Below are 22,948 nucleotides of genomic sequence, written 5' to 3' on the forward strand. Positions count from 1 at the left end.
TTCGGGGCGGCCTGATAAAATCGGAGACTCACAGGAGCCCGAATCGATTCCACTCTGACATCGGTAGAATAAAATCTTTTCCCAATCAGCCGTGGTCCCTGAAGTGCTCATTCGTCGGGAAACAGCCACCGATCACCGAGTGTTTTTTTGAAGACCAGCGAAGCAGCAAACACCATATACCACAGGAGCAAAATGAAAAAGTCGCCTAAAATTATTATCTCATTTAAAATACATGCGCACAAAATTAGAAGTGCGGTCCAAACTCCAACGTGGTAGGTGTCAGTAATGTACCTTTATCGTTGAGCGCAAACCATCATAAAACGAAGAAGACTACCACCACGATGACGACACGACGACGAATAAGAAAAGGAGGAAGAAGAAGACCGTCTAGTGTTTTGTCCCGGAAGTGAAGCGGACCGGTGAAAGAAACGCATGTGGTTCAATTTAACTGTCACTACAACAGTTTAGATTTTTTTAAAGTTACATTTGGACCCTGTCAAGATTCGCGAAGACATTCGCTACTGAAAAAACACTCATTATATCAAGGTACTTTTACAACTTTATCGCCAACTCGGCCAAACTCATTGAGAAGACTAATATCTTATTTACTGTAATAATCTAAATTTGACAACATAATGATTACTGACAATTTAATTTATGTTATCCACACTATTCTTTTCAGTGATCTTATCATTCATACATCCTGAGATGTTTACTTATTTATGAGGCATACTTTGACGTTTACAGCAATTCCAAGATTGATTTAACTATTGAAATGTGTAACTGCTGTCTGTGTTGTTGTTGTGCGTATTTAACTAATGAATGTACCCGGTCAGTTTCCTTTCGTGGTTGATAGAATCCCACCTTTCCCATTCAAATATGAAATAATCTCTAGGCTTGACTTTAGATAGCTTCACATCCGCTCAAGTGATTGTTGTGGGTGGAAATTGATGCCTTGGAAATATAAGACAGTAATTTAAAGTGAGCGCGCATGTATTTATTTCTTTTTTACAACGATCAATGAAACCCGATTAAAAAAAGACCTCACATTTAGAAGGAAAATTCACGTCGCTTCTTCATTTTTTTTACATACCTACACAATGAAGTGTTTAGCGTTTCTTGTTTGTTTTGTTTTTCTTTCACTCAGCTGGCTCGGAAAGTGAACACTGATCATGTCACAGGCCACGAAACGCAAGCACGTCGTCAAGGAGGTTCTTGGAGACTTCGTTGTGCCAGGGGAAAACCAGCAGATTGTTAAGGTTTGCAAGATGTGTTCAGTGGCTAAGTTAACAAAATTTCATTTCTGCTCTGACTGCTCTTACTTCACGAAGTAGTGGTGCAGCGACAAGTTTTCTGAGAAATAAATACCGGTACTTTTACAGTTGTATTCCATTTTCATTCGTTTTTACATTGGCTAATGTACCGACAACACATGTTCAATGTTAAAAAAACCGATTTTTTTTCCCCTCAAACATTTCAAACTTTTAATTATAAATATAAATAATTTTAGAGCTGCAATTGCAATAAACTGAGAACCCACAATATTTTTATTTATCATGACTTGTCATACTGTCAGATTCTGATATTGGCCCATGCATCAATGTTAACATAATAGACAGGAAGTCATTTTCTGCCTCAAATGCCTCCCACCCCTCTCTGTCTCTTGCAGGTGACTGGTAGCCGCGGTAACAACCTCCATGAAACTGTCACAGCTGAGGGCGAGACGTTCCTGGTGAGCATGCCCACAAAGTTCCGCAAGAACATTTGGATCAAGAGAGGTGAGTTTGACGACACGCAGTTAGTGGTCCTCCGCAACATCTGGCACATTCCAAGTGGTAAAAAGAAAGAGTTGTCATTTGTATGTTTCTTCACATGAAGGTGACTATGTGATAGTGGATCCTATTGAGGAGGGAGAGAAGGTTAAAGCAGAAATCAGCTCAATTCTTTACAAAGATCATATCGTGTACCTGCAAGAACATCACCTCTGGTATGTGGCAAGTCAACCTCAACACTCCCTCACTGGTGTTTCTTTTCGCCTCAGCGTGGCTTTGTAATATTGTCACAATTGTCTCCGTGCAGGCCCAAAGGCTTTGTGATAGAAAACAAACCCGGCCAACAGAAAGAGATGGAAAACAACACCGAGGAGGAAGACCAGGAGGAGGCCAGCGCGAGCGACAACGAGGATGATTTGTTTGTGAACACCAACCGCTGTACTTACCAGTACAGTGAGAGTGAAGATGATGAGGACAGTGATGCTCAGAGTGAAGAGGACACAAAGTGAGAGCAAAAGGACTGAGACTGGTGTTGGGAAAATTCCCCAGCTTTATTTTTTTTTCTGTGATCCATTGGTTCCTTCTTTCCTTACAAGCTTCACATCACAGCTGCTGGATGCTTTAATGGCTGAACTCATTCTTGCATGTAATTGGCGGTGCAGGAGCGCCCACATTTGAATCTCATGAAACCTTTTTTTTTTTTACGTGTAACTGACAATGACAAATCATCTGTTGTATTTTCAGTTTTTTTTTTCATGCTTATAAACTTTATATTTTGACCCAGTTTTGGTATCAACATTATTACCGTCGAGTGCAAGAAGAGAAGAAGTTGAAATGTTCTTGTCGGAAATCCTCAGTGGACCATACAAACACTGGCTGCGTGTCTTCGACAATTCATCCCACAGTTCAATTAGCTGCGTCGGATTTCGTTTATGAACCAATAGGATTGTGTGGTATGCACATGGCTCCTTCTCTTCATCGCCACGGAAGTCAAATGTGAGGAAGCCCGGGTGGTGGATGGGGTGCGCGTTAAGCCGAGTCATGCACATCCCAACGAATACATCATCGATAGGGAAGAGGTGGACTCTTCCAGAGATTTTATGAAGACGTTTAGCAAGCTGGCCTGAATACACCACTCCTCCACCGCCTGCGTAGGTGGGATAAAGTCCCTCGTAAAAGCTGTCTGGCACAAAGTACTTGGACTGGTGAACTCGATTGGGAAAAGCTGCGGCGATGACATCGCCGACCATGAATTCATTCATGGTGCGATCTGCGTGTGGCTTCTCTAGCTGGTCGTGGAGGTAGTTGATCAAGTTTGGCGTGTTGACGAAAACGTCGTCGTCTCCCTTAAATACAAAGCGAATCTGGCCGCAGTGGTGGGCGAACCACTTCCAGAAGAGAACGTCCTTCAAGGTGAGGTTGAAAAAAGTGTCTTCAAAGTCCCACTGCAGAATATCGCCATATTGTTGATCCTCCATCTGCAACAATTCCGATACATTCCATGCAGAATCTCGGGTGTACTCTTTGCCTATTAGGAACACCCGGCGGATATATCCCCCGACTTGCTGTCTTAGACCGCCGTTCATTCTGTGTGTGGCCACCCAGCCCACCCGGCCCCAGGTCTGCCGGATGGCCTGACGGTTCTGAAAGTTCATCTGGGTCGACTTAACGGAGAGGAGGAGCAGCGGCGGTTCCTTCTCATTGACCGCTCCTGCTCCACAGGTTGCATTTGGAGACTGGATGAGGACCGGGTAGTTTCTCCGTTTCATGTGGCTCACAAAGTCTCGCATCTGCTGTGGTAGCTGCTCAAGTTTTCTCCTCGTGGGATCCAAGTCAGTAACCTGCGAGAAGCTTCGCCTCAGAAGGGAATCATAAGAGGCCCTACTCTTGAACCTCCGATGAGCGTTTTGCGGATTCAGGATGGGGTTGAGGTGACGGTCAATGGCCAACTGGAGTTGGTTCCACAAAGCCTCTTCGTGGAGCTTCCAGAAAGTTTTCGGAATTGAGGTCAAGTCCATATCTTTAAATCTCCGATAGGCCACAAAGTGATCACTTTGTGGAGAATGCATTGAATGTGAGGCTGCCTGCGATGCCGCATTATTCATGTTTGAACACACCATGATGCCCAGGGAAAGGAACAGCAGGACGAGGCAGATGCACGGGCCGCACACGCAGATCAAGGCCCTACGCCAGCGACGGTGGCAGCGCGCCATTCAACTGCAAATGCGCACACAATGTTTTAGTTTGGACAGTGTATCGCTTGCAATCGAGATGAGTTGGCTCCTGTCAGAAATGTTACGTAACCTTATCTCTATATTTTTTTCTCCTAGCATTAATAAGGTTATTGTAGTCGGGCAGGTACTAACGTTGGCATTTTAGGAAAAAAAATAAAAGATTTAACAGATCCTTTGAGATCATAGATAAATTCAAAATTCAGTTTATTCTGCTCACCTTTTTTTTGGCCCCAAGACTTCTTCCTTGACTGAAACACATCTGATGAGCACAGCCAATTAGTTTGCTGTGCTATAGTGATGACTCCAATTGCAATTATATTTCAGTAATGAGTTCAGATGACATCCTTCCAGTTTTAGGGGAGAGATCAACTGAAACCAAAGTTTCTCTGGAGAGGTAAATATAGAGGCTGCAAAATGTGTCCGCCCACTCAGAGGGGAAAGACCTGTTGCCTCATCAGATTCAAATGAAGGTGCCGGCAGAATGATTTGCACAAGTGAGAAACTTGGTAAAAAGGAAGTGCCACTGCCATGTGCAGGGCACATCCACTTGATGGATTTGATATTAAAAACAAAAACAATTCTTCTCTTTAAAGACCGGTTTCTCCATTGCAATATTTTACAGCAAACATTTGAAACATTCCACCTCCTTCCCCGCAGAACCAGTCTAGCAGCTGTTAAAGTGTGCAAATCTTTCGACAAAAGTCTCCTGATCTATGTATATTATTGGTTAAATCTGCCTCAAGCTGCCGTCAGGTTTGACAGGAATTGCGATGTTCTTGGGGAGTTTCAGGAGAGTGTTTTATGGTACTTTTGAGTTGCAGCAGGGAAGATCCCCTGAATAAGTATCATGTTCTCTCTCTATCACCTCTCGTCTGACCCGCAAAGCCATCCGGATTGCAGATGACCCCAGCCACCCATGTCATGGCCTCTTCGACCTGCTGCCGTCAGGGAGGAGACTGCGATATCTCTGTGCTAGAACCAACAGGCTCAAGAACAGTTTAGTCCAGGTGTCGGCAACCCGCGGCTCCGGAGCCGCATGCGGCTTGTTAGCACCCCCTAGTGGCTCCCTGGAGCCTTTTAAAAATGTTTGAAAATGGAAAAAGATGGGAGAGTGAAAATATATTTTTTGTTTGAATATGAATTTTGTCAGAGGACAAGCAGTCTTAACATTTTCCAATGCTGTAAAAATGTGTCAAATAAATATTACATTTCGGTGGCCCGCTTGTCAAGTGGTTAGCACATCGACTTCACAGTGCAGAGGTACCGGGTTCAATTCCAGTTCCGGCCTCCCTGTGTGGAGTTTGCATGTTCTGCGTGGGTTTTCTCCGGGTACTCCGGTTTCCTCCCACATTCCAAAAACATGCATGGCAGGCTGATTGGACGCTCTAAATTGTGTGCCCTGCGATTGGCTGGCAACCGAATCAGGGTGTCCCTCGCCTACTGCCCGAAGTCAGCTGGGATAGGCTCCAGCGCCCCCCGCAACCCTTGCGAGGATAAAGCGGTTCGGAAGATGAATGGATGAAATATTACATTTCAACATTTTAGTCAACGAAGATTTGCGTCATAGCCGGCGACGCACGTTTCTATTAGCAGGGCGGGATGCCAGACATATTTGGTTTTCGTTGTTTTGGTCCAATATGGCTCTTTCAACATTTTGAGTTGCCGACCCCTGGTTTAGTCCCACAGGCGGTCAATTCCCTCCCTGTTCCACTTTAAGCGGTGCTGAGGTAAGAACCAGTAGCAAGGGACACAGCTGGCCGACAAAGTAGTCATCCATCCATTTTCTGTTATACTCATAAGAGCAGCAGACATTGGGCAAGAGGCAGAATACTTCCTGGATTAGTCAATCAGATTATCACTCACAGTTGCACTTTTGTACATACAATGTCTTGACTTATCCTCACATACGAATTTTTGGAAAGTGAAAGTACCCAACTCCACACCATTTGTCAACAAATAATATGTCCACCAAAGAGAACTTGTGTCACGTTGTGCCCGAAGCGATAGAATGATCGCTCCGTGCACAACAAAATAAGGAAGAGGTTCCCCGAAACAGCAGACACAGAAAGGTGTTTGTCAAAGAACAAAAGGAGTCTATAATACGAAACACAAAATAACCCGACAGGGAGAATAACAAAAAGCGCTGGTCAAAATAGGGACCAGGGATCAAATAAAAGGACAACAGAAAACGCTTGCGGAAAAAGATAGCAAGGAGGGTCATATTAGACAATGAATATAAATTTCATTCGCAAGAGGAACAACGACGCGTAATAACAGCCACAAGGCTAAGAGGCAACGAATCAAATGCAAGTAGAAATAGTGCGAGAGAAATTGTGGCACGGCGTGGAATTCTCCGGCAGTGAGTAGACTGCCAGAGCGTCCAAATAAAGGCTGAGCAATTACTGCCAAATGGGTGACAGGTGTGTCAACGGCGGGCAGAAAGCCCGCCCCCCTGCTGGCAACCCCGGGACGTGACAACTTGAGATGATCGAAAAACAGTCTAAGACAAAAGTCAGCGGTCATATGTTTTATTACTTCAACATTAATGCATCATGCATACAGAACAGAACAGACTTGTTGGTTAGCTTTGTTTGAAGAGAATGACCAACATAAATGCAATAGAAATTATTCTTTTTCGTTTGCTACTTTATGAAAATTGCTATGCCATTCAAAATATGAACTGTAAAGGCAAATGCAGAGGTGCCTACAAATATTCAATTTGTTTTTTTAAAGATACGAGTGCGGTAAGTAGGCTCCTCACTTCAAACAAAGCAGCAGTTCAGAATGAACAATTTTTGAAAAGAGTGGCTTGATGCTGTGACATGCAACTCGCAGTTGACGTTTAACTGTTAAGCGCTTTGTTACAGATGCAGCTGTTGTGAAAGCGCTATATAAATCAGCATGTATTGTATTGAATAGTACTGTCAAAATAAACGTCACACCATGAGAATTACTCATCCTATGTTCAAAACAACCACATAGCTTTGCCTTAGGAAAGTCCCCTTAGTTTAACGCTTACAAATAAAGGAAAACGCCATTGAAAGGCTAATGAATAACATCAGTGTCCTGTGTAATAAGCCTTCAAGCTTACTTGACTGTAAATGGTGGAGCAGTAGTGTTAAAATGAATTGATTAATCAACAATTAATTAATTGACAACTATTTTAATAATAGAGTAATTATTGATAGCCGTTGTTTCCCTCTATATCGTGCACGTTTTTCATGGCACCGCGTTCAGCCTGCATTTCAAGACACCTTCGACTTAAGATGGAGGATCTCTGCGAACAACATTGGGGTCATCCAAAGGGTCAATTTTGAAGTCGTCAGGCCTTAGTTTCATGATGCTGCTTTTCAGGGAATACCACCATCCTCTCCATGTGTACCAAACCATGCCGTCATCTGTCAGTCCACTATAGTATCCACCGGGATAGTACCTGCCATTCAGATGTGCTGAGTGGCACCTTGGGAAAAACAGAATAATAAAAAGAGAAAAAAAGGGATCTCATTTCAAATGTGACGAGAAACCAAAGCATCGAGTTGCATGTACTTCAAAACAACAATGTCCAAAAACAATCCCCTTCAAATAGTTCCAAAAATGAAAGACCCTATTGATCTCATTTCAAAATACTAGTACTATATGGGGCAAGCGCATACTTGTTGAACCACCATCCTCCTTTATCTTCCTGTGCACAATTGCCTTGGTAGTTGTCATTGTCCTTGTCAAAGGTGCTGAAGCGGATGCCCTGGTGACTGGCCCAGTCCGACACACCGGCCTGGTAACTGCCAGACAAAGCGTCTCCTGCTGTGCCAGTGTAGGCGCCAAAAGTGAGTCTGTAGTGATCCTGCAAAGGACCAGAAACAAAAATGGGTTGACTACATTTATGCTCGACATGGCCAAGAGGATGTTAGTACACGGTAGACATTTGAACCCAGAGACATAACGAGAGACATGAAAAGGATGGCATCACAGATATGAGTAATCATGTGCTACTTATACCTTTTCATCTGCAACTTTGAAATTCTTGTACTCGGCATGGCGTTGGTTCCCCTCAAAGTCTTTCAGATGAATCCTTAGTGTGTAATTGCCTTGAACAAATTGTCGAACAAAGAATGTTAGGCATACAGGTGTTGTATTTTGTCGCTGTCACGTGGAAACCTTTCGTTTATTCACCACTTTGAAAATAGCACGTTCTCTTTCACAATACTATGAGAAATAAGTCCGCCAAAATGTGCATTTTTTTCAAAATGTCTTAGATAATCTCAACAGCAGAGGAAGCAGATACAAAGGACTGCTTTTGTTACCATGACAACAGTTGGTAGCGCCACTGTGTTGTGCTGAGGCACATGACAACCTGTTCTTAAGCAGCCGAGATTCTGAAGCAAAATGGTGGATAACTGGAAAGTATTGTTTGTATTTCACTTGTGGAGGAGATGTGGAAGAGAGGCAAAAGAACCCACTAGGGGGCTGTTAATCACTCAAGAGGAGAAGAAGATCTAATCGTCACACTACATCCTTTGTTTTAAGAGTTTTAACAGATGTTCAGGTGAGAGACTGGTACCAATAGTACTTATCGTAAGGCTAAATTCCTCAACATCGTCATGGAGGAAGCATTGCATCACCAACATGACGAATTAAACGTCTTAATTGGTGTGCGCAGCGGACGAATTGAATACATGAAACCTCCGGCTTGTCCCGACATATCCATCCATCCATTTTCCGATCCGCTTTATCCCCACAAGGGTCACGGGGTGTGCTGGAGCCAATCCCAGCGGTCTTTGGGCAGTAGGCGAGGTTCACTTTGAACTGGTTACCACCCAATCGCAGGGCACACGTGAACAAACAACCATCCGTGCTCACAATTACACCTTGGGACAATTTGGAATGTTCCATTAACCTGCCATGCATGTTTATGGAATGTGGGAGGAAACCAGAGTACCCGGAGAAAACCCACGCAGGCCTGGGGAGAACATGCAAACTCCACACAGGGAGGCCGGAGCTGGGATTGAACCCACGACCTCAGCACTGTGAGGCCGACATGCTAACCTGTCGACCACTGTGTGTCTCAACATAGAATAATTAATTGTATTTTTAAAAAATGCATTTGTTAATAATGTGTTTTTATTCCATACAGTGTTTTTTTTTGCAATCAAGAATGGGTTAATGGAATCTCAATTCATTTCAGGAAAGCAACAATGCTCTGACATAAATAAAGGGGCACCAGAAAGTGGCATAGGTATTTTGGTAGCTCTCACAACAAATATGAAAAAAAGAAAAACAATACCAACTAATGTACTAAAAAGTCCTTGATAAAAACTGCAGGCGTCAAAGTAAACTCACCTTGTGCAGTGATAGAATGCAGAATATCATTCCCAAGCCAAAACTCCCCGAGGTCTGCAACCATGTTTCCAAAACCATCCTTGTATTCCACCCATGACCTAGATCAGGGGTCAGCAACATGAAACGTTGAAAGAGTCATATTGGACCAAAATAAACAAAAAACAATTATGTCTGGAGCTGCAAAAAATAAAAAGCCTTATAATGAAGGCAACACATGTTGTATGCATCTATATGAGCTATATTAGCCTGCTATCAACATGACTACGTTGGCTACAAATACACAATGAGCATTCATGATTAAACATTCATAGGGAGGGTTGCTCAACCTTTTTTGAGAGAAGATCTACTTTTCGAACAACCAATCTCCCACGATCGACCCGTTACCGCACGCGCGCGCATCCGCAAACACTTACATACGCATGCCGTAATGAGCAATAGCTAAAACGGCCACTAAGATGAACGAGGCATGGGACGCACTTTTGCAGCGTGCTATCGTAGCTCACGTGTACCGTTTAAAAATGCTTCTCTTGGTCGCCCACATTCCCATCCGTAGCCGTAGCACCCGCGGTGATTTGTACATGAAAGCGCAGCTGTTTTTTTTCGTTTTGTTTTTGCAACTGCCCCCTGACTGACATCCCGCCCTGCTAATAGAAACATTTGTCGCAGGCTATGATGCAAATATTCGTTGACGAAATGTTGACATTTAATATTTATTCGACACATGTTTACTGCATCGGAAAACGTTAATGTTTGTGTCATGTTTGTCCTCTGACAGAAACAATTTTAAAACAAAAAATATCTTTCCCATCTTTTTGCATTTTCAAACATTTTTGAAAAACCTCGAGGGAGCCACTGGGGGGACGCTAAAGAGCCACATGCGGCTCAAGAGCCGCGTGTTGCCGACGCCCGACCTAGATAGATAGACATTCCTTATTATTTGTGAAGAGGAATTTGTATTCATTTCATCAAATGAGGCTCACCTGTTAAAATTTTCTGCTCCACTGATTCTTTTTTGTATCACAGTCCAACCACCTCCTTCAGTCATGTCACAGTAGACTCTGACGGGAGCAACAGAGCCATGCGGTTGGATGTTGTAGTAACCACTAGCTTTCGAGCCAGAAGTGTGGAGATAGGAGCAGTCTGGTAACACTGCAACGTAACATCAACTTGGATGAAACGGATGACGGACCCTTTGAGTGTCGCTTTGCGTCCTGACCTTCGCGCTGCGTTCGGTTGACTGTGCTATTTGCCTCATGGTCGGCTTGGTTAAACAATCGTAGTCTGCGTAGGAGGAGGTCTTGTTTTTGGAGCTGACTTTTCAGAAGCTTCTCTTGTTCCCTCAGCCTTGTCAGTTCCTCATCACACTGGTCTGATGCCTGCATACGCGTACAAGACACCGATTCTTATGTCACTGATGTAAGGCAACTACGTTCACCAGACAATTTCACAAAAGACATTAAGAACACATCAGACAGAGAAAGCTGCTCAGAGTGAAACAAATTAAAGTAAGTAAGTAAAACATACATAGCGAGACTTACACCAAGTGAATGAAAGCAAATTATGAAGATCGTCAGACGAACGGCATGCCAGTGGAGCTGTGCGGCCTGCATCCTCTTCAGAGTTTGTCAGAAATGAAACACATACAAAAGAAGAGTGAGCAGAGCTCTTCTCTGCCTTCAGTGGTGCTTTCAAGGTTTTGTTTTCTTTTTTCTACTTTTTCCCCCAACACTGGGAACATAACATAGCCAGGCAGGGCCAAGACAATGACGAAAATGCCCGATTATCTGCAGTGATAAAACCTTCAAAGCATGCAGGAAATATTAAGAACAGATGCTCACTCATCAATTCCATAACCATTTCAGACATGTTGTTGCTGTTTAACGGAATGGAGTTCAAGAAGAAGACACAAAATCAGTTGTTTTGATCATATTTCTTCATTCCTTTTGCATTTAATGAGAGTATTTGGAAAAGAGCGAAATAAAAAGAGTTCTTCCACTTTCTGTTTTCTGACACTTTGGCCTCTTTCGTCACATTTTTGGGAGGGGGCGTTCAAGACCACTGGAGGGCTTCTTGGATCTGTTGAATCTTCATTTCTTAGTGACAGTCTCTCTGGCAACCATGAGTGTCTCTTCTTCTTGCCAATGGTCTGTCTTCGCCTTAGGCAAAAGAAGAGCTGGTCATTTTGCATGCATTATTCAGCTTCGGAAAGAACCACTACACTTGAAATAGAATTACCACTGCTGTGCATTGGTTGTTTCTCTTTGTGGTTCTCCGGGTCATCTGGTTGTTCGTCGTCAAACTTTTTGTAGTAATATTGTTGGTCAGGGGGGCCAAACCTCTAAATTCAAACAGGCATGGAGTTAGACGTCTTACCCAGCCCAGATCGAATCATGTTCGAACGGGATCATGTAGAGAGAGAGGAGTATGAAAAAAAATAGCTCATTGCACCACGTCAGGCCACATGAAGCTGATGAAAAGAATAATGGGAAGTCCAACGGTGAAAACATAGACACCCCAGAGCCAGGGGCGCTGATGCGTAGCCAAGAAGAGACTTTCGATGAGGCTGGGCTGCGAGAAACATTAAAAATAAAAAATAAAGAAATGAACACACCACACCACACAGAAAGTATTTCAAATAATGGAATGCCCAAAAAAATTCAGGGTGCGTTTGATTTAACTTTTGAGGCTCTTTTTTTCACAGACAGTGCGTATGAGTGCAAATATAGATATGCAGTGATACTCCTGGTGGAGTGACAATTTGGTGGCAGAAAGTCACTCACTCACTCACTCACTCGATTGATTGCTTTACTCCTTCGCTTTTCTGGGGAGCAAGATTGGATTTTTTTTTTTTAACGACTTGTGAACAAGTTTTACCTGTTCAGCTGCAGACACTGGTACCACACTGGCTGCAATAAGCACAACCGCAAGCTCCATCTGTGAAAACAGAAACAAGCACATGAACCAACCAGTCAGAATACTTCTCACTGCATGCAAAATGCTGAATAATGACATCCAGTACGAGAGCTCGATGAAATGTTCCGCATTTCGAATGCGAGCCAATTGTTTGTATGCTTTCTTGATGGCTGTAGTTTAAAAAAAAACAACCCCCCCCCCAACAATAATATTCATATTGTTAACTTGGATGAATTAAATTCATACTCCATGAAAATGGATAGGTAAGGTTTATTTTTTATTTACCATCATAACCAACAATGAATTACGTATCATTTATACAGAAGTTTACATGAAACCGATCTTTGACTTTAATATTAATTACCGGTACCCGTAGTATGTAATTTTTTTTTCCATACACTTGCAAAAACAATCGTTTGGGTAAATTCCGGTGCTGTTGATTAGGGCTGCTAGGGCATAAATTATGTCTCATAAATGAAGTACTACAGGGTATATAAATAACTAAGCACACATAAACTGAGACCATGAAAAGAGAAGCACTCAAAGTGCACAGTGCATGCACGCTCAGGTGAGAAAAAATAATCTCTCTCCAATTATCACAATCATTCATCACACTAGCACCTTAGAGGTTTAAGGGAATATTTAAAAACATCAGCAACACTTAGACGATCAAGATAAGTTGATGAAATGAGTGGACACTGGCTCTGAATTCAAGAGAAAACAACAGAGTAAGAACTTACCATTTCCCCCCTCCACACGCACAATGTTCCTTTTGAGAGGACAATGTCACAGTCACTTCCTGGAGCCTTCCAGAAATGTTAAAATGGACTTTGGTCATGAAGAGTCACTGGCTGACACAGCTACAGAGCTAGCAGTGACCATATCCTGAATCTCAGAAAGAAATATCGTGAGGCTACAGGGCCGTAAGTTTGATATTTTCAGCGATGGGTTGGACACTGTTGCTTAATTTACATATTTAAAATAGTGGTTCAACTTGACATACCGGTGATACTTGATTTAATAAACATGTCTGAGTCAGTATTAAAAGTGAAACTTAATCTAAATATATAAATATCAGAGGGCAAACCAAGTCTAGCTCCGCAAGTCACTCACGAAGCCACAAATGCTACAATAAATAATAATTATACTTTATTAACCCCCTACCCCCCGCCACCAAAATAAAAAAAACACAACAGTTTGTTCCTTTACGTTCTGTTTGATTGTTTTGTTTTCTTTTTTGATACAAGAGTTTGGTTATGAACAAGCAACATTTTTTGCCATTGCTGAAAAAGTATTAATGACATTTCACTTAATATTTAAGTGGAAAATTTGACTTACCGTAATAAAAAATAACAATCATAATAATAATAATTAAATGATGTGAAGGAAAATTGTAAATAGTACTGCGATTTATCCATTTGTGTTCATATTGTATTTAATTGAAAGATGTTTGTTGTTTTTTTTTCTCTTTCTCCTTTCTTCTTTCTACATACATTCTTGCTGCTGGAGGCTGTAAATTTCCCCAGTGTGGGACGAATAAAGGATATCTTATCTTATCTTATTAAAGTGGAAAATTTGATATGCAACTTAAGCAGATTAAATTGTAAATCAAGCCATTACTGTACTGATGTTATAATGACCTACAGCACGTTGATTTTTTTTTAATGATTTTTTCTTTTTTTTAAAACCTTTCCCAAATTCCACGTGGGAAATTCCCTTTAGACTCAACTGTTGGGTTTGCATGTGCTACACTGAAAGGACACAAATAGGGTTGAAAAATACAATTGGAAAAGTTTTCATTACCGTTTTCCCCGCAGTGTCATTATTTATTTTTGACAGCGATACAGATATCACAATTTTGAAAATCATACTCATGAATAAAAATAATGATGCATCATCAAAAATCAAAATGAAACAGTAGCTTGTATTAATGCAGCTTAAAAAGGCTAATGAAACCCATCTAGTTTGGGGCTTGTAAATCCATAGAACTGTACATAAGCAACTTTTATTGACGTGGAATTCTCACACAAAGCAATTCACATGGTTTAAATACACAATCACAAACTATACAGTTAATGCAATCAAACAAATCAAAACAATCAAGTAAAACTGTAATGGTGAAACCAATGTGCTTTTAACAGCTTTTTCAAGATGTCAACAGAACAGGCAGATCTTAGCACAAAAAGTGCATTCCACAATTTATGAGCAGCAGGTTGCAAGATATACAACCTCTAGTTTTTCATTTTGTGCGGAGGCCAATAAGATGCGGTCTGTCCCAATAACAGACAGATGGGTCTGCAAGGTGACGGGAAATCATTTCACAACACAAAAAGAAATATATCGAAAGATTCCATTCATCATTTATAATTCAGAATGTCTTCAAATGGGCACAAGTGTAGAAATATTCTTGATGAGGAAAAAACAGGAAACAGTTAACCGTTTTAATGTGTTCATTGAAAAGCATGAATACGACTAAGGTTTATCAAACTGGGGCCCATCTTTTTTAAAAAGTGGCCCAAAACAGGTGCCAACAATTAATACACGACTTGAGTTTTGCCATACTTAATTGAAATGAGTTGTGAGCCATCCAACCGTTCCTGTAACTGCAGTCATGCAGTGCAATTAATGCCACTGGTACCATGAAGATTGAAAAATTAATCGAAAGATCATCTGCACACAATTGCCTTGAAATACATTAAGATTTGCTTAAGACAGCTCTGAGAAGAACATAGAGTCCAAAAAGGTTGAGCCCTAAGACGGCCCCATGAGGAATCCCGCAGAGAAGACAAACTGTCTTATTGAGGCCAACAACCACAGAAAAATATCTACTTGACAAATATTAACAATGCTTATGTCAACCATTCAATGTATGTTAACTTTATGATGTGTTCAGGCATTGAGATGTTCAGTGAAATTCCAATATACTGAGAGACTTGTAAAATTCTTCAGAAATCGGTTAGTGGCGTCATTTGCAGTCACGTGAAAACCAGCAATCATTAAAATGCTATCTTTTGTAGTAATGGAAGCTTATAAATCTCAGAATGCAGTAGCATATAGGACAGTCACACCAGGAATACGATCAATTAAAATAGAGAATAATGAAACGGTTTGGAGCACCCTGTGGCATTTTCATTTCGTTATGTCACGTATAGATGAAATCAGTCATCAGAAACAATATTTCAGAAATAATTGAGGATGAAATAAAATTATCAATCATTCAAGAAAACTTATTCCACAATTTAATTTATAAATACAAAATATGATTATTTCCTTTTAATGAGCTCTACATACTAAAAGACTTATTATTCTATGGATTATTTAAAGCTGAATATTTATTTGGCTGCGTAACCCGCCGCCACCAGATGCGCTGTCGTTGCCGTCTGTGTCTGACAGAAAGCCACTGCCTGTAGTTACCGTGGTGATGTTGTGCTCGAGGGCTGTCATTCGCTGCTTCATTCGAAGCTGTGCAGAGTTGAACTCACTCTGCAGACGTGCCAAACTTGTCTGTAAATTATATCATATAGCATGACAGAAACCAACATTCTGAATACAAAGGTGCCTTGACTTACAAGTTTGATTGATTCTGTGACCATGCTTGTAAGTTAGACCACTCATATCTCAGATCCACTTTCCTTATTGAAATGAATGGAAATGTCATAAATACCTTCCAGCCCCCACCCCAAACCCCCAAAACGAGAAAAACAGGTCTACATTGTTGTATTACAAGAATTTTCACAACATTTTTGTGACCAGTCTAAATCTGCGCAAAGGCAGGTTATACTGGGTGTTGGTAATTTTGTGAACACGCTGCATTTTAAAAAAGGGCCATTTGCGTCGTTATGGGCATGAACACAGCCGACTCCATTCTCCATCAATCAAACCAGCCGCTCTCATTCCCTTTAAATGTGGCGCCCTCATATCTCGCATGGAGAATCTTTGTGCGGGAAAGGATGCAGTGATTTGTCCATGACTAGAGCATTGTTACTGTGGTTCACCCGTGTGGCAACAGTAACAGTTGTGGGTAACCTCCTTAAATACAGAATGAGCTGATGGCGACTAAAATATTTCCATGGATATCAAGTATCTTATACCCCGCAACGTAAAAATATTAAAAATCGATCCAGTGAAGGCTTTTACCTTGAAATATTCATAAAGTGTGGTACTTTTCAGCAAAGGGACCACAATATAAGTCAATTTGGCTGGAACAGTGGTAATGTGTCCACTGACCTGTAGTCGATCCACACTGGTTTCCAACCTCTCCACCTTCTCCTCCAACTCCTCCCCTGCAGATACATTGACTTCTTCCAACAGCCCCTCCTTCCGCAGAATATCCCGACCCCTCTGCTCCAGTTGAGCCCTGGCATGGGGGAACTCCTGCAGTGCATCCATCAGGTCTTGTTTGGAAAGGCAGAAAAGGTCTGAGTACCCCAGACTGCGAATATTAGCCGTGCGTCGGTTCCCCATCTTGCTGCCGCTGATATTCAGGATGCTGATCTCTCCAAAGCAGCTCCCTGCTGTGAGGACAGCTAACTGCGTGGCTCCATCCTCCCCCACCACAGCAAGGCGGCCATCTTTAATGATATACATCTCTTTACCCACATCTCCCTGAGAAAAAGGAGAATTGACAAGGAAATGTTAATAGTGATCCAAAAACGTCATGTCTGTTTTGCAGTGTGGTTTACATCACTCCCACAGTAACACAGAAATTAAACAAATATTAAATGTTACATTGCTGCTGCTTGCCTCTTGACTGGCACTCGTAAGAGGGAGCACATAACTCCTACTCTGGCATCCCTTCACTGGCTCCCCATACATTTTAGAGTTATTTTCAAGATCCTATCATTTGTTTTCAAATCTCTAAAGACCTCAAGACACCTTACCTCTCTGAGCTCATCCACCACTATCATACTGCGGACCAGACATTATTAGAAGTACCCCGAACTAAACTGAGGCTCAGAGGGGATCGAGCCTTTTCCATTGCTGGTCCCTCTCTCTGGAATGACCTCCCGCTGAACATTAGGCAAGCCTCCTCGCTGCCCATCTTTAAAACCCGCCTCATAACTCACTTGTATTCTTTGGCATTTGACTCAGCATGACCCAAATTATGATCTTAGTTATAATGTTAGGTGATCTCTACTGTCTTTGTTACTGATTTGTTGCTTTGCTTTTCTGTTGTACAGTATATGTTAGTTGCTCCATGTACAGCACTTTGTGTGCAACGATGGCTGTTTGAAAGTGCTCTATAAATACATTTGAGTTGAGTTGAGTTGAGCTCATGGTCTCTCTAATGTCATATATTTAGCCCACATTTCATTTTCTGTGCTCTCACTGAAGATAATATGTATCAGATTTCTTTCATCCACATTTGGAAGACGTGTAATTCCATTCTGACGATATCCAATTCCATGCTTTTGTTCCCATTTACACTGCTAAAATGCATTTCAGAATTGTGCTAGTTGAGAGCACAATCCAACAACAACAATCCAAGTTATGTCACTTGAGCGATGCTGGGTAAACTCGGCCTAAAAGTACTTCAGCCTTACCTTTCTACAGATGTAAACTCGGCCTAAAAGTACTTCAGCCTTACCTTTCTACAGATGTAATCTCCTGGACTGAAAACCTGTGGTTGAAGTTTGAGCACCAACTCTACCAAGAGACCTGCCTCGCAGTCCTGGAAAATACGCACCTACATCCACAAATACGCGTATCGTCAGAGGAGGTGGACTGCAACATTGTGCTCTGTATAGTGAGGTCTATACCTTCTTCAGTGTGTCCAGGTGAACGTTGATTGCAATCTCTGCTCTCAGTTTACTCGGTAAGCTCCTCAGCACTTCCTGTTCGTCGATAGTCTTCTTATTGGTCCAGAGGTAGTCAAACCACCGAATGACACGCTGTTCTAAAACCTTGTTGACATGCCTGAAGTGCATGTAATGTTTCAGAGAATCTACACGCGCCTGAAAGCCTGCTCTTGTGGCATTCATATTTGAGATCATAGCTCCGACATTCCCCACAATGGATGCAAAAATCAGAACGCCTACCTGGCACAGGAAAAAAATAAAAAGCTCAATTAGCAGCTTTGACTGAAACCACAAACCTTCCAAAAGAATGGGCGTTAACATTTCTGTGTTACAACAACACGGTAATATACTTAACAACTAATAACCTACCAGAAAGTCAAATATTAGGAAGAGATACTCCTCATCTCTCACAGGAGGTGGGGTCTCTCCGATGGTAGTCAGCGTCAAAGTGGACCAGTACAGGCAGTATATGTAACTTCGGGTCAGGGAGGCGTACTCCGGATCCGAGGCATTGGGATAAACCCAGGAGTCGGAACCCAGTCCCAGGATCTTGGAGAAGCTGTAGTATCCGCAGGCATTCCAGTGGATGATCACCAGGATGTAGACGACAAGTTTACCGATGCGGAAGGTATTTGGGTAGCCTGTTCTCGTTTCAGTCCGTTCGAAGAACTCAAAGAGCCGTGGCAGGCGCAGCAGACGATTGAATCGAAGAAGGGGAGTGCGACTGACTCCGAAAGTCAAATACAACAGATCGGTTGGAAGGATGGAGCAGATGTCCAGCTTACATTGTAAGGTTCGGATGTAGGTTTCCCGCAAACGGTGGCCGTCCTTCACCATCAGTCCTTGCTCCAGGAAACCTTGAGAAATACAAAGAAATGGACTGCAACAGAAAACAGGTTCCCCACAAAGGATGACAATTATGACAGCCGTTGATCCTCTGAGAGTTGCTAGACCATCGATTTGTTTGGGATTCCCATAGCAATAAGTTGAAATAGAAAAAAAAATCAAATTGTCGCAAAAGTGTTGACCTGTTTTGCACCCTAACTGTCTCGTGCAGTGGTTCTTAACCTTGTTAGATGTACCGAACCCAACCAGTTAATATGCACATTCACCGAACCCTTCCTTAGCAAAACACAAAAGTATGACTTTTTACAAATTCAAGACATAAAAACGCATTTATTAAAAACAGAAGAAAGCAAATAAAATTACACGGCATAAGTGTAGGTTTTTTCAATTTTACGACATTCTATCACCACAGTCACACGTTGGCTACTGAGAGAACTAAATCTCCCGCAGCACTGATTGGACAAGCAATGTCATGTGATCACATTTATCCAGTGATGGCCAAGCAGGCGCGTCATAACTAATTGACATGTTGAGTCAGGTATTTCTGAACCTCCATGGCAGAGGCTCCCTTGAGACCGATTCGCCGAACCCAGCTTAAGAACCACTGGTATATTGTATTTCGGCGACTCGGTGATGAAATGCCGACTTCACAGATGAAAATACAAGCGGTGGTGAAACGCTGTCTGGCAGTTGTGGCTTTACACAAGTTGAATTCACTGGCATAGAGGAGCGAACATCTCCTGCTCTGACTTCAGCTGGGAGGGACATGAAGAGTCTCCAACAATCTCTAATCACATCCTTTGTTGAATAGAGGAACATTCAAATTGTTTTTCTTTTCTCACTCATACATCCAACACTTGACACTTTAGGCATCGCACTGGTTTTATGTGACTCGGGAGGCATATTATTACCATGTTTTCGGGTTCAATTTCAAATAGTCTGAAGTTCCACCGCACAGTCTGTGATGTCATCACATGCAGACATTACCTCAGTTTATCAACCTACTTCTCATTTGATTTTACGATCGAATATTGAGTACCTGTATGGAGACGAACAGCGATGTCAAAGATGTAGACCCCGTCGCAGATATAGTCCAAGACCAGCCACACCAAAACGTTCCTCGTCTGCAGCTCGTCAAAACAGGCCCTGCAAAACCAGATGCATTTGTATGTTTTTAACAGGCAAGTGATAATGTGATCCCAAATCCATTGATGATTGAAGAAGAACATGCAATGCTTGAGCTCTGCCAATTAGTGGAGAAACAAATTCAGTTTGTTTCCAACCTGACAACTAATAGGGTCCAGTTATAAAAAACAGCAGGACCAATCACCATCAGCCAGTGGTAATACACATCATCCGACGGCGATAAGGTGACATTGTTACACTTCCTCCTAAAACGGAGAATAATGAAGAGTGAATCAACTTGGCGTTTATTCCATTCCCTGAAAATACATCCATGTTTTCTTTCCTTACTTCCTTTTTGTGCGTCTCATTTCACTGTCTGAGCCATTGTGACCGTGGCTAAAACGGCTCGACGGGGCATGTACGTCCAAGTGAGCGGGGCCCCGGAAACGCTCCAAAAAAGAATCGGGTCGCTCTCTCTCCTCGGCCGTGCTCTTCTGAGCCCATTCTCTGAGAGTCATCACCATGTTCACTATCCTTAAAAATAAAGAAATAAATAAAAATAAATCGGCCACCAAAAACATACATGTATTCATTACTACTGTTGAATGTCGATTAATGTCATACCTGGATAGAGCACCTTGGCCATGGAGGGAATTCTGTGGTGTGACATCTTTCCTGTCAATGGCCGCCATTCTCTGTAGTTCTGAGGAAGTGTCATCACACCTCGACTGCCCTCTACAAAATACAAATGAAGTTGACAAAGCTGCAGGTAGAGTTCGTTATTACAGTATATTTCTGCCAAATAGGGATTTATGAATCTTCCCCCAAAATCAACCAAGAGCTGCTAACTTGAAAAGCTCCCAGATCTTACTTGGTCCCTGCAAACGTAGTCATTATCACGAAAAAGATCATGTGATTCAACCTGGCATAGTGATTGGCGTTAAACATCTGCGCTGACACGATGCCATTGACTTCTCATTTGAAATTGCAACCTCACTAGTTGCGGACAATTTGCTGCTGGATTGTTCAGTGGTATTTGATCGCATCTCTCGGTGAGCGGCCAGCATGAGCCAAGAGCGTTTGCATGCAGTCTGGAGTCTTCCCCCAACCTTGATGCTCATATTTGAAGTGTGATGAGGGTACTGGCAACCAGCTAATGGTTATCAAAATATAATTTAGCGTCTAGCCCACTTTTGTCATGATCCTGTTCTTGTGTGTCGCCAGCAGATAGCATAGGAGGGCCTTTCCTCCAGCGTGCACACCTGCTGCCAATTTGGTCATCAAGTTAGCCAAGTATTTAAGGACTGCAAAGATCTCATATTCGTCAAGGGACAAAATGTTCCTAAACAACACAAACCTGATTAAAGGTGGCCAGGAATGCGTGTGTACCTGCTAAGTGGGCTGTCCTGGTCACTGTCTTCCTCTGTCCATGTTTTCACAGATAACCTTTGTGAATCATACACTGGACGTGGCATGCTGCACACAAAAGCATGTTGTTACAGTATGTTCCGAGATGGGCATTCCATCCCCGGGACGGAATGAAGCGTCCGTCCCTGGACGGATACTTGTTTTGTGGACGAAACGATATATATATATATATATATTTTTTTTTTTTCTAAAGGACGGACAAAGCAAGGACAAAAGTGGGTTTTCATTCATCCCGATCCCATCCCATCGATGATGGAAGGGTTGCCAGGTCGCAGATGGAGGACGGAGGACGGAGGACAGACCGGCAAAATAGGGTAAAATGCCCATCTCTGGTTACATTGTGTCAAAGGAGTTGTTCGTTATCATGCAGCTTGTCTACAAAAGTGTGACTATTCACAAATTCTAATAAGCCATAAACATACACACATTATAGAAGAAACACTAACAATAGGTACAGTAGGTTTAAGGAAATTCATACTTTAGTAAACAATACACACATGCATGGCAAAACCACAATAGGAATAGGAAGGTCATCCGGTGGTATGCATCATCATGGAAACCAAAAGGCATAGCAACAAGCTGTATACTTGCTCATTTTAGGAAAGGCAGATAAAAGAAGAAAAACATTTTCAACACACCTGGTAAATCTCCTGATTTTAATGTTTAGCTCATGCAGAAATCTTCATCCATTCACACGATACGTATGTGATTGAGGCAGCACTGGTTGTGAAGACGAATCCTAAAAAACGGTGAGCAAGTCTAACATCTCTTGGATGATCACATGACACTCAAGCTCAGACAAAAGAATCTTTTAAAATGCAAATAGTGTGTATGTGCATGTGTTGGTGTGTCTTGACTAATCTGAATTCAAGAGCATCGTTTGAAGTGGCCGCACAACCACAAGCGTGTCTTGTCTCCTGATTAGAGAATAAGTGTGACGATGCACACACATAGACCAAGCCTTCTGTTCTAAGTCCTTTGCCTTAAAGGGTTTTTATTTCAGAATTTGCACTTGGTTCTGCATCCACATGAAAGGAGCAAGCATGAATCTTGATTTTGTATGACATTAAATCATGTACAGGTGAGTGGGTTGAAACTGTATTTCAGGGGAATTGTGCCTCCTCTACACGTTTTGAATTAAGAGTGTGCTGCTTACATATGGTAGTTATTTTGTTGTGTGGGGTATTTATTGGCTTAGTTCTGTTCCTGTGTGGAGCATGCTGTCCCGTGCCTGCGCGGGTTCTCTGCGGGTTCCTCCCACATTACAAAAACGTGCATGGCAGGTTAATGAAATCCTTGAAATTGTCCTGAGGTGTGAGTGTGAGCATGTATGGTTATTCATCTCTGTGTGCCCGGCGATTGGCTGGCAACCAGTTCAGGGTGTCCCCTGACTACTGCCCGAAGACAGCTGGGATAGGCTCCAGAATGCCCAGCAACCATTGTGAGGATAAGTGGATCAGAAAATGAATGGAAGGAGAGAAATATGTTACTTTGG

General features: G+C 42.2%; 4 protein-coding genes across 4 annotated transcripts; 1 reads left to right on the forward strand and 3 right to left on the reverse strand.

The window, feature by feature from the left end:
• The first annotated feature begins 360 nt into the window (after positions 1-360).
• eif1ad (eukaryotic translation initiation factor 1A domain containing) lies at positions 361-2,335 on the forward strand. Its single transcript, XM_052072894.1, has 5 exons — positions 361-546; positions 1,148-1,259; positions 1,670-1,778; positions 1,879-1,987; positions 2,080-2,335. The coding sequence occupies exons 2-5, from the start codon at positions 1,173-1,175 to the stop codon at positions 2,279-2,281; spliced, it is 507 nt and encodes a 168-aa protein (XP_051928854.1). The 5' UTR covers positions 361-546; positions 1,148-1,172; the 3' UTR covers positions 2,282-2,335.
• Positions 2,336-2,375: 40 nt separating this feature from the next.
• Positions 2,376-3,985, reverse strand: LOC127603689 (N-acetyllactosaminide beta-1,3-N-acetylglucosaminyltransferase 2-like). The gene has a single exon (XM_052070626.1). The coding sequence runs from the start codon at positions 3,983-3,985 to the stop codon at positions 2,513-2,515; it is 1,473 nt and encodes a 490-aa protein (XP_051926586.1). The 3' UTR covers positions 2,376-2,512.
• Positions 3,986-6,518: 2,533 nt separating this feature from the next.
• On the reverse strand, positions 6,519-13,221 carry fgl1 (fibrinogen-like 1). The gene is made up of 11 exons (XM_052057563.1): positions 12,997-13,221; positions 12,218-12,277; positions 11,792-11,911; positions 11,579-11,681; positions 10,882-11,499; positions 10,560-10,719; positions 10,324-10,492; positions 9,344-9,441; positions 8,003-8,091; positions 7,660-7,847; positions 6,519-7,466 (listed from the first exon to the last, which is right to left on the reverse strand). The coding sequence occupies exons 5-11, from the start codon at positions 10,951-10,953 to the stop codon at positions 7,268-7,270; spliced, it is 975 nt and encodes a 324-aa protein (XP_051913523.1). The 5' UTR covers positions 10,954-11,499; positions 11,579-11,681; positions 11,792-11,911; positions 12,218-12,277; positions 12,997-13,221; the 3' UTR covers positions 6,519-7,267.
• An 828-nt stretch (positions 13,222-14,049) lies between these two features.
• Positions 14,050-22,856, reverse strand: LOC127595625 (cyclic nucleotide-gated olfactory channel-like). The gene is made up of 11 exons (XM_052057308.1): positions 22,092-22,856; positions 21,415-21,501; positions 20,650-20,760; positions 20,374-20,559; positions 20,184-20,291; positions 19,940-20,046; positions 18,420-18,911; positions 18,016-18,290; positions 17,844-17,942; positions 16,484-16,861; positions 14,050-15,760 (listed from the first exon to the last, which is right to left on the reverse strand). Exons 2-11 carry the CDS (start codon positions 21,498-21,500, stop codon positions 15,575-15,577), a joined length of 2,028 nt encoding a protein of 675 aa, XP_051913268.1. The 5' UTR covers position 21,501; positions 22,092-22,856; the 3' UTR covers positions 14,050-15,574.
• Positions 22,857-22,948: the final 92 nt, after the last annotated feature.

The sequence above is a fragment of the Hippocampus zosterae genome, chromosome 1 (assembly GCF_025434085.1).
Source record: "Hippocampus zosterae strain Florida chromosome 1, ASM2543408v3, whole genome shotgun sequence".
NCBI classification, from domain to species: Eukaryota; Metazoa; Chordata; class Actinopteri; order Syngnathiformes; family Syngnathidae; genus Hippocampus; species Hippocampus zosterae.